Source organism: Crocuta crocuta, unplaced genomic scaffold, assembly GCF_008692635.1.
Source record: "Crocuta crocuta isolate KB4526 unplaced genomic scaffold, BGI_CrCroc_1.0 scaffold367, whole genome shotgun sequence".
Lineage (NCBI taxonomy): Eukaryota > Metazoa > Chordata > Mammalia > Carnivora > Hyaenidae > Crocuta > Crocuta crocuta.
In genome coordinates, this window is record NW_027527936.1 from 680,728 (window position 1) to 691,290 (window position 10,563).

The 10,563-nt window shown below is 57.3% G+C and overlaps 1 protein-coding gene across 1 annotated transcript in view; it reads right to left on the bottom strand.

Annotated features, from left to right (window-relative positions):
• Nucleotides 1-10,563, bottom strand: part of COL9A2 (collagen type IX alpha 2 chain) — a 15,622-nt gene that overhangs the window by 3,204 nt on the left and 1,855 nt on the right. Inside the window, exons 3-25 of the mRNA XM_077752171.1 lie at nucleotides 10,389-10,463; nucleotides 9,172-9,207; nucleotides 9,023-9,085; nucleotides 7,947-8,000; nucleotides 7,787-7,822; nucleotides 7,649-7,672; nucleotides 7,263-7,316; nucleotides 6,876-6,929; nucleotides 6,722-6,769; nucleotides 6,492-6,548; nucleotides 6,351-6,404; nucleotides 6,021-6,074; nucleotides 5,384-5,437; nucleotides 5,241-5,294; nucleotides 5,063-5,116; nucleotides 3,469-3,522; nucleotides 2,998-3,051; nucleotides 2,710-2,763; nucleotides 1,692-1,736; nucleotides 1,261-1,314; nucleotides 614-667; nucleotides 259-312; nucleotides 102-173 (exon numbers count right to left, since the gene is read on the bottom strand). Of these exons, the coding sequence (XP_077608297.1) occupies nucleotides 102-173; nucleotides 259-312; nucleotides 614-667; nucleotides 1,261-1,314; nucleotides 1,692-1,736; nucleotides 2,710-2,763; nucleotides 2,998-3,051; nucleotides 3,469-3,522; nucleotides 5,063-5,116; nucleotides 5,241-5,294; nucleotides 5,384-5,437; nucleotides 6,021-6,074; nucleotides 6,351-6,404; nucleotides 6,492-6,548; nucleotides 6,722-6,769; nucleotides 6,876-6,929; nucleotides 7,263-7,316; nucleotides 7,649-7,672; nucleotides 7,787-7,822; nucleotides 7,947-8,000; nucleotides 9,023-9,085; nucleotides 9,172-9,207; nucleotides 10,389-10,463 (1,212 nt within the window). The remainder of the gene's footprint in view (nucleotides 1-101; nucleotides 174-258; nucleotides 313-613; nucleotides 668-1,260; nucleotides 1,315-1,691; nucleotides 1,737-2,709; nucleotides 2,764-2,997; nucleotides 3,052-3,468; nucleotides 3,523-5,062; nucleotides 5,117-5,240; nucleotides 5,295-5,383; nucleotides 5,438-6,020; nucleotides 6,075-6,350; nucleotides 6,405-6,491; nucleotides 6,549-6,721; nucleotides 6,770-6,875; nucleotides 6,930-7,262; nucleotides 7,317-7,648; nucleotides 7,673-7,786; nucleotides 7,823-7,946; nucleotides 8,001-9,022; nucleotides 9,086-9,171; nucleotides 9,208-10,388; nucleotides 10,464-10,563) is intronic.

Consider the following 10,563-nt stretch of genomic DNA (forward strand, 5'->3'; position numbering starts at 1 on the left):
GACCTGGAGGGCTGAGGAAGGACATAACTGAGCTCCAGAGGTCAGTTATGTCCCAGGTCCTGAGGCCTCTAACCCAGATATTTTCCAGCCCCATTTGGTACCTTGTCTCCCTTGATGCCTGGCAAGCCTTGGGGCCCTGGAATTCCGGGAGGCCCCTGCTCGCCTTTGGGGCCCTGAGGAGAAAAGAATCCAGAGTAGTAAATCAACTGAGGTGTCCCGACATGCCCCCACTGGCCATCACAGCAGGCCTCCACTAACCTGCCGTCCTTGAGGGCCTGGCTGGCCCACCGGCCCCCTCTCACCCTGGTCACCCTGAAATGTAAAGAGAAGATGACACACAGGTTATCAGTAGGGGCACCCCCTCCTCGGGCACTGCCCCCCCCACCTCCAGACCCCAGATCCTGCTGGTCAGGATGCCCTCCATTCCTCCACACCAGCACTGAGGTCCTTTGCTCCACTTTACAGACCAGCAAACTGGGGCCCTTGCTGGGAAGGCCCACAAGGCTGGGCAGGACTAGGCAGGTGCTGGAGCCATTGACAGAACCCAGATCCTGGGTCCAGTGCCAGCTGCTGTAGGCGCCCCCACGGAGGGACCACTGTGCCAGGCGCCCACCTTCTGTCCCATGATGCCTCGGGGTCCGATTTCTCCTTGAGGTCCTGGCTCTCCCTGGGGGACAGAAACTGGGAGTGAGCAAAAGGCCGGTGCATCCCTTCCTTCCACAGCTGGCTAGCCCCTGCCCTCCCTGGGTCTCAGCTAATTCATTTCATCATTTATCCCCTGTTCTTCGGATCCCTGTCCTTTTGCTTCAGTAGGACCCTACATCGTTGTAGTCAGTCATCACGTGATCATTTATTTAATATCTGTTTGTCCACTAAACTGTCAACTTTATCTGAGTAGAGACCGTCTCGGCATCTAACACGGTTGCAGGTATTTGGTGAATGTTTATGGAATGAATGAATGAATGAATGAATGGCTCTGCTGGATTCTTAGCCCCAGTCAACTTGGCCATCTGAGGATGTCATACCCGTATAGAGCAGAACCAATCCCACCATCACTGCACTGTCCATAGAGAAACAAGGACCCAGAGAGGAGAAGGGGAGTCTCCCTGGGTCAGTGGCACAGCCCAGACTGGCATTCAGGCCCCCCAAACTAGGGCTTCACCCCACACTTTCACCCAGGCCGCACATGCTGAGTGCAGGGTCTTCAGGCCTGGGAGGGGGACTAATGCAAGAGCCCTGTGTCAGGGGAGGGGCACTCACCTCCTTCCCAGGGGGACCAGAGAATCCAGGGAGGCCCTGCTGGCCTGGCTCACCCTGCAGGAAAACAGTGTTCAGGTCAGTCTGGGGAGGGCCAGTCAAGCTTTTGACCTTGGAGAAGCCTGATGAACCCTAAACAATCTAGAGCCAAGTGAGTTGGGGAGAAGGTATTCTTGGTCAGGTCCTCTGGAGTCCACTGGTTTTCCTGTTGGTTTCTCCTCTGGTTGGGAGCCATGCCATCCTGTCTCCACAGATGGTTGGGGGAAGTGGCAGAAAGGACGTGCTTAGGCCCTAGAGACTTGTGTCCAGGCCCTGTCGTAAACCCTGGGGTGAGGCCTGGGCCTTAGGGTCTTTTAGCCATGCCCCTGGGCCCTGACCCCAGGCTCTTTTGCTCAGATGAAGCCAATCTTGTCCCCAGCTTGAAGTCACCTTACCTTGTCTCCAGGGCCTCCTTTTGTCCCAGGTTGGCCCGGCACACCCTGGAGAAAGAAGTTGACATCAGTTTCCACCCTGGCACTGGGGAGCCCAGGCGCCTCCTGCTTTACCTCCCATTCTGACTCCAGATCCCCTCCCTTTCTCAGCCCTGGCTTATGGGATCTGAACAGAAGGCCCAGCCACAGCATCACAAAACTGACTGTGCCCTGAGCCCTGGTGGGAGAGGACGGGGGTACAGAGGGGCCTGTAGTCTTTGGGGAGAAGAGGAGCGCCCTGTGTTCGTAGGCACATGTGAATGCCTACAGGAACACAGCCTGCACACGGGCATGTTATCAGGCTTTGGCCTCAGCGCCTCCAGCAGGGAGGAAGGGGGGCTCCTGTGGACTGGGTTTCCAGAAGGTATGAGACGGAGGTGGCCCTGAATGGTGAGAAGGCACAGAGAGGTAGGGAAGGGCATTCCAAGGAGAAGCACCTGCAAAGGCCTGAAGGTGTGGGGGTAGAAGAGCCAAGGCAATGTTGAGAAAGGCAAGGACACAGAGGGGCAGTGCTGGTGAGGATGGAAGGGTACAGTGGCATCAGATTATGGTGGCCTTGAATGCTAAAATGAGCTGTGAGGACAAGCCTCGTAGTTGCCCTGTTCACGACTTTCTCTGCCTCTCAGTGTGCCCTGGGGACTCAGTCACTATTTCTTGAGTGACTGGATGGAATGACTTTCCTGGAGGCAATGAGGGCCATGGAAAGTGCCTTAGCAGGAAGTAGCCAACATGGAGAACTAGAAGCGTCAAAGAGAAGGCCAGAGGAACCATTCAAATGATGAGGCCTAAGCCAGGCCAGAGGCCACAGACGTGGTGATGGCTGGCGCCCGGGCTGGGTGGGGACAAGGGCTAGAGCAAGATCCCTGGGTGTGTGGATTTCCACCTCATCAGCCACTCATGCCACCATGGGGAAGTGGGCAACACTGAGCAGGGGAAGCAATTTGCCCATGGGGCCGCCCCCGGGACTCCACCCCATACTCACCGCCAGGCCCTGGTGGCCTTGGTTTCCTGGCCGTCCCGCCTGGCCCGCACTGCCCTGGGAGAGACGGAGAACCAGAGACACAAGTGAAAGCTCCAGCTAGAGGGTCCATGGCTTCTGTCCAAGTGCAGGTAGGGAAACAGAGGCCCAAAGGCAAGCAGGGATGCAGCAATGACACACTTGAGGATCCTAGGCCCCTAGGCCTCCAGGATCAGTGTGATGAGACTCAGGGCCTGAGCTGGGAGGGACCCTGACCGTCCCCCCAACTCCACCAGCACTCCCCACTCCTACCTTTATGCCAGGTGTGCCTGGGGTCCCGTCCTTGCCATCGATGCCTGGGGGGCCCTGCTCAGAAGGAAAGCGGGGAGATGCCTGGGGTCAGGCCACCCACCCATGTCCCACCCGCACATGTCCCCCCAGGTGACAGCTGCAGTAGGAAGTGGGTCTGGTTATTTCGGGAACGCCCACCAGCCAACCGAGAGGGGGCAGAAATGGGAAGAGAGGATTTTGGGGGATGGGCCACAGTCCTTCCTCTGTGTGGATGACAAGTGTCCCAGCTTGCCACAAGCTTCCCCAAACCTCTGCTACATCACCATCCCATTTACAGGGGAAAGAACTAAGGCACAGAGAGAGGGCATTTCCCAAGGTCACAGAGCTGACCGCCAGCAACAGAGCTCAGTCTAGAATCCCAGGTTCTTCGTCCTCTGAGAGGTTGGACAGAGTTGACCTCGCTCTCTGTCTGGGGAGGCCTGGGACACTTACGGTTGCTCCCTTCGGGCCTGTCATTCCCTGGGGTCCTCGGACACCTTGGCTGCCCTACAAAGTAGATACAAATGAGGTCACCTTTGGGATGCTGATCAGAGAGGGGAGCAGCTGAAAACAGTGACCTCCAGCTCTCAGGGTCCCTCTTGGCACAGGCCACATTGTGCAGGCGCTGGAGAAGAGGGGCCTGGGACCCAGCAGGGAGGGAGTGGAGGTCAGCGCCAAGCTGAAGAGACTGGGCTGGGCTGGGCAAGGGCAGGGGAAGGAACGAGCACTCACTGAGACCTCACCTGGCCTCTGAGCTCCATTTACATGAAAGAACACAACCAAGTACAATGTGTGGACTTTGGGTCTTGATTTGAACAAGAACCCTGAAGAGACATTTTTGAGACAATTGGGAAACACTGAACATACACTGATACTAAGGAATAACTGATATTTGCTGATATGAAGGAATAATGGATAATTTTGTTGGTATGAAAATGAATGATATTATCATTAGAGGAAAAGTCCTTATTTTTAAGATAGAAGTATTTTGGGGTGAAATGACATGATGTTGAGGAATTTGCTTGAGAATATCAACGACAGGGGCACCTGGGTGGCTCAGTCAGTTGGGTGCCCGGTTCTCAGTTTCGGCTCGGGTCATAATCTCACAGTTCGTGGGATCGAGCCCCACATCAGGCTCTGGGCTGAGCATGGAGCCTGCTTAGCATTCTCTCTCTCCCTCTCTCTCTGCCCCTCCCCCACTCAACCTATCTCTCTCTCAAAATAAATAAATAATTTCTTTTTTAAAAAAAGGAAGAATATAAAATATCAACAACAAAGTGGTGGCTTGAGACGGGCAAAATGTCAATTTGGGGAAACAGGTAGATAGAGATTCAGTGTATAATTCTCTGTACTTTTACGTGTGCTTAAAAACTTACCATAAAAAACTTTTAAGAAAGTTTACACTCTGCTCTGTTTTTCTGTAAACTCAGAACTGCTCAAAAGAAATAGTCTATTAACTTTTTAAAAAAAAGTTAAGAGAACTGGGATATAGAGCAAATCCCATTAGTCCCATGGCTGATTTGCTGGAATTTCATTGTCTGGCCCCAGCAAGCATGGGCCTGGATCTGATGCCCTTCTCCCAAATTGAATTTGATCAGCACAGGCTGGGCTTGCAGCAGTGGGGGTGGGGTGGGGTGGCTGGGCTCCCAGCACAGAGGCTCCTGCCCTGCACTGATCACTCACCTGCACACACACAGGGGAACACATACACACACATGCACGTACTTGCAGACACACAAAGTACAGACACAGAGTAACTATGCACACACACCCATGCATTCACACAGACATAGTAACACACACACACACACACACGTACCTGCATAGACACACAAAGCAACACATCCGTGCGCAGCCGTACAAACAGAGCAACACATGCACACACACCCATGCATCCGCACGGAAAGAGTAACACACACACACTCACATAGACACACAGAGTAATGCATGCACACACACACACTCACACACAGGCCTCGGGTGGAGCTGAGTTCCGCCCAGTACTCCCCAGGGACCAAGGCTGGACAAAGGGTAGCTGAGGACTCACCACATCGCCCTTCTCCCCCGCGCGGCCCGGCGGCCCCCGTGGACCTTCCTCGCCCTGGCCAGAAGGACAAACAGGCATCCAGGTCACGTGGGCTCCGCGAGAGCCACACTCCCTGTGCAGCCCCGGGAGCTCCGGCCTGGAGGAGGCAGGCGTGCAGGAGGAGCAAGGGGACACTTACCGGTGACCCAGCAGCACCAATGGAACCCACCATGCCTTTGTACCCACGGGGACCCTGGGAGAGAAAAGAGTGACAGTCAGTCCCGGCTGGACCCCAGGGGCCTGGTCATGACAGCCCTTGCAGGACACTCCCGACTTACTTACCGTCTCTCCCTTGGGTCCCTCCATGCCCGGGTAGCCCCTGACGCCCTGGGGACCCTGTCAAGACAGAAGAATGACAGCAATGGCAATTTCAAGACCCACTTTGCGATACCTTCTCTGACCCCCACCGCGATCTTCACAATGCCCCTCTGAGGCGGGCGGCATAGTCCCCATCTCAGCGAGGGGACACTGAGGCTCCGAGATGGGGAGGGACTCACCAGGGTCACTCAAGGGGACAGTGACAAAACCTGCACCCCAGCTGAGTCTTCTGGCTGACAGCCTTCGTTCCTGGCCCCCAGTTTCTGACAACCTCAGCCTCCCTCTCTCCACCCAGAGGCATGCCAACCGGACGCAGGTTGGAGGCCGGAGCGAGGGAATGGCTCCCCTAGGATTAGGACAGGGGCCCCCGGGAGAAGCGCTCCTTACCGGCGGTCCAGGGATGCCTTGCTCTCCAGAGGCACCCACATCTCCCTTGGGACCCTATGAGGCAGGAATGAGTGATCAGACGGGCAGGCAGATGGAGAGAAAGACATAGAGACAGCCAAAGACACCATCCNGTTTCTTTTACAGGTTGGAGGCCGGAGCGAGGGAATGGCTCCCCAGGATTAGGAGAGGGGCCCCCGGGAGAAGCGCTCCTTACCGGCGGTCCAGGGATGCCTTGCTCTCCAGAGGCACCCACATCTCCCTTGGGACCCTATGAGGCAGGAATGAGTGATCAGACGGGCAGGCAGATGGAGAGAAAGACATAGAGACAGCCAAAGACACCATCCCCTTCCCAGAAAAAGCAGACAGGAAGGACCCTAGAACCCATGGGGAAATGGAGGCCCAGCAAAGAGAAAGTGCTTGGGCCTCCCGCCTCTCCGCTCAGTCCCCAGAAGCCAGCAGGGGAAGGAGAAGGGGTGAAGAAGGGGCGGTCCCTGTGAGACCCTCTGCACACACACCTCTGTAGCCCTGTCTTCCTCATACTCACGGGCTTCCCCTGGCGACCGGAATCTCCCAGAACCCCGCGTTTGCCAGGATGCCCCTGAAGGGAAGGAGGGAACTCAGTGTGAGGTCCCCTTCCAACCAGCTGCTCTGCCCCCACCCCGAAGGTCTTGGGCCAGTAGCTCACCTTCACTCCCTGCAGCCCTGGGGGGCCTTTCACGCCCGCTGGACAGTTGGTTGGACACTGGAAAGGCAATCCCGTCAGGTTGTGTGGTCACCGGCCTGTGCTTCCCGCCTTGCCATCTCCCAAACCCTCCTCGAACCTCGCGCCGCAGCCCCTCCCCATCCCACTGTCTCTACGTCCAAAGCGGCCCCACCCCTTCCCCACATTAGCCCCGCCCCAGGGCCACGTCTCACCAAGAAATCCGCGCTGCCTTCCAGACCCTGGATGGTGCCCGGGCGGCCCTGGGAGAAGGCAGATGGAGATGGAGCCCGACCTGACCCTCTCCCACCTCAGGCTTGTGCCAAAGACTCTCATCCTTCCCCATGCGGGAAGTCCGAGGACACTTACCGGTTTGCCAGGTGGCCCCGGGGGCCCCGATGGCCCCTCTGGTCCAGGGTCCCCCTGGAAGCAAGAGGGGCCCAAATCATACTCCTGTCCGGCTCCGCCAGGGTCACTCTGCCCCCTCCTCCAGTCCCTGCTACTGGCTTGTCTATCCTGTCCTCTAGGTCACAGAGAGATAAAAGGCCTAACTGCAGGGGGTGGCCCCAACCCTCGGCTTTCCTGAAAGACCTACAGCAAGGTGGGAATGGTGGGAGGGGCTTCTGCCCCAGACCGGAAGGAGCTCCCGGCTGCCGGAAGTAGGCCCAGGAACTGCCGGAGAGACCCCCTCCCCAGCTTGCCATCTCAGAGGTGGAGGGCAGGGGGGCAGAGTGAGAAGAGGAGGCTGGGGCTCACCTTGGGGCCTGTGACTCCAATCTCGCCGGGGAGGCCGACAGGTCCGGGTGGTCCCTAGGAGGAAAGCTGTCACTGGCCAGGATGCCTTAGAAGGTTCGCTCACCCTGATACAAAGGTAGGGACAGGCACCCAGAGGCCCCTTCCCCACTTTTACTTTAGAGCCAAGCTCGGAAAGACTGACAACTTAGGGCCGTAAGGGCCAGAGAATCCCAGAGCCAGCAGACAGGCCCAGAGCGAGCCCACCGCGAGTCCTCCAGTAAGTCTGCCCGTTCTGGACACCATCACGGCGTGCCGGCCCTTCCCCTTGATGGCCAGTTCCCTGGAAGCCCTTTTGTAATTCCCGTTCCCTAAGAGTCCCGGGACCCTGCCCATCCAGAAAGACTTACAGGAGGTCCAGCAAAGCCAGGGCCCTGGAACAGAAGAAAAGGAGATTGAGTTCATGGCTCTTTCTGCAAGTCCCCCCTCCCCCCCACACACACACATACAAAGGGTCACTTGAAGCCCTTGCGGGCTTTCATACTCACTGGCAGGCCAGGGGGACCTGGGAGGCCGGGCTGGCCCTGCAGGGGCAATGGGAGAGGGTCAGAGGCTGGGGTCTCCTAGGTCTCTGTTACTCTCTACCACAGCCCCCCCCACCCCCACCCCCTTGGATTGCCCAAGCTGAGTTCCCATCAGGTCACTCACTTTGACTCCAGGGATCCCCATGGGGCCAGGCTCCCCCTTGGCTCCAGTTAGACCCTGAGGAAGAAAGAGAAGATAGATCAGCAAAGGGCAAACCTGCTCCCTGAACCACGGGAGAGGGCAGGGTCTGAAGTCTCTCCTGGGTGGACCCAAGCTGCCTCCCACTCCACGAAGGCCATCGACCTCAGCACTTTGCTTTGCCTTCCCCCAGTTCTCACAGCAACCCTGGAAGGCAGGTGGGCCAAAGGATTACTCTCGTATGAAAGATAAGAAACCAAGGCCCCCAAGGTTTGTCTGCATGGGCCTCGCACCTCCCAGTTTAGGAGCCTAGAAGACCTAGATGTAGGTCTGGATTGGCCATTTTCTTGATGTCTGTCTGCTCTTGGCAACTTTTTCTCAGCCTTAGTGTTCACATCTGCAAAATGGGTTAATCATGTTTGCTTCTCTGGATGGATGTGAGAACCAAGATGCCAGTGGAAGGCAAGGTGCTCCTTAATCTATGCAGGTTGTGGAAAATTGGCAGGGGCCCTGGTGGCTGTTTGTAGCCATGACGACCCCTCTTGAGCCATCAGGGTAAAGGCAAACTCATGGGGCTTCTTTTTCCTCCCATCTTTCGGTGGCTGACCCAAGTGTACTCCTCAATCAGGTGACTGACTCAATGGTTCTGTGTCCAGGAGCCTGTGACCTTGGGGGCTCCTGGGAATTCTGTGGTATCGACCAATAATGTTCCTCTCCTGCATTGCTCCTGGGGTTGGGACGGGGTGGAGTAGGGAAGGGAATGAGGAGGAAAGGACAGCGCCATCCAGAGCATTCGATCCGCTACTCAGAGGCCAGAAATGTGAGACTAAATCCGTCCGCTACAGATGAACAGAACCCCCCTTTGGACCCCATATGCCTGTGACTTATGCTCCTGGGGTGGCTGTGAGGTCACAAGTCACAGGGAGCTGAAGGGAACTCAGAGCTGTAGTCTCCACCTTGCTGCCCCGCTCTGAACAGAAGAGCAGAGAAGATGCCAGAACTGGACTCGGGAGGTCAGTGAGTGGACCCTAACCGGCTCTACCAGGCACTCAGAAACTCACATCAATCCCGGGCTTCCCGTCCGGCCCATCCGGCCCCGCTTTGCCAGGCTCTCCCTTAGGTCCCTTAAACACAGAGGTGGGGCACATATTAGCCAGAGGAGGGCAAGAATCAGAAGGGTCAAAGGTCAAAGAGGAAAAAAAGCACTCACCGGAGGCCCAGCTTTCCCAGGGGGCCCCTTGTCACCCTGCAAGATACGAGTTGGTTAGACAGCACCCTGTGGCTCTTGCTACCCCAAATCTACATGCCCCTCTCCTCAGTTTCTTCTCTTCTGTCCTGGGTCCCCTCAGCCTTGCTTGCTTTTTTTTTTTTTTTTAATAGCTCTCTTTCCCTCAAAAAAAAAAATCATAGATGGATTGAGACCAACCCCAGCCAGGTTGGAGAGGTGCTGTCAATAGGCTTTTGGGTTCTAGACGTTCGGATGTTGGTAAGGGGCCCGTTAGAAGACCTGCAGATATAGGATTGTGGGCTCCAAGTCACCTCGGAGAGTGGGCGCCTCTTAGAGTTGGGCAAGTGTGGGGGAAACCTGGGACCTTCAGTGAAGCATGAAGGGGAGGTGAGCTGGGCGGGCAGCAGCCCTTTTCTGGATTGAGGTCAGGAAAAGAAGAGACTGGAGCAAGAGCAAGGACCAAGAGGGCCTATGACGAGGGTCGGTCCGATCTGTTCCTAAAGTAGAAAGGACCTCCTTCCCCGGTGACAAAGGGCCCATGGTGGAGGACAGACAGCGCCTGTGGAGCTGTAGGCAGGCAGTTCAGGGCCTGCAGCGGCCAGAAAGTCTGGCAGGGACCCAGCGCCCTGTGTTTGGAGGGTGGGGGCCGCCAGGTTGAATAGAAGTCTGTCCAGATGGGTAAACATGGAGCTGACCTCCTGGGGGAGCCTCCTGAATGAGGCATTTAACCCTCACCGTGCTGGGGAGAGCAGGGAACAAGCCCTGGTCGTTCTAAATCGGGGAGAAAAAATGCAGAGGCAGAGACAGGAGACTGGCTTCAGCGGGTCAGCGGTCTGACCGAGGCTCCCAAGCCACCCTGAAGATGCATGCAGACGTGCCAGCGGGCAGGGCGAGAGGTTAAGGCGTCTCCCACCCCCAAAAAGAAGGGAGAGTGGGGGGTGGTGGAAATCGCTGTGAGCTGCGGCCGGCAGGCAGAACAGCAGCCCCTTGTCCGCCGGCGGCTATAACGGGCTTCGCGTCGCGGCGCTAGTTCTGAGGTTTGCCAGAACAAACGGGCTCCTTGTGGCGCAGGCCGGCGCCGCCTACTGACAACAGGGGGCGCTGCATCTCCGGGCTCCCTCCCCACCGCCGCCGCCGCTCACAAAGTTCGCCTTTGTCCGCGGCCTCCCTCCCCCTCCCGGCCCAGGTCGGAGACTCACGTCGATGCCGTCGGATCCAGGCACTCCCGGCGGCCCCGGGGGGCCCGGGGGCCCAGGTTCTCCGGGCGGGCCTCTCTGGAAAACACACAGAGGGGCGCAGCCTTGAGACTGTGCAGGGAGCAGGGGGTCCCAGCCGCCAGCCTCCCCGGGAAGGCTGCGCGCGTGCCGCGCGTGC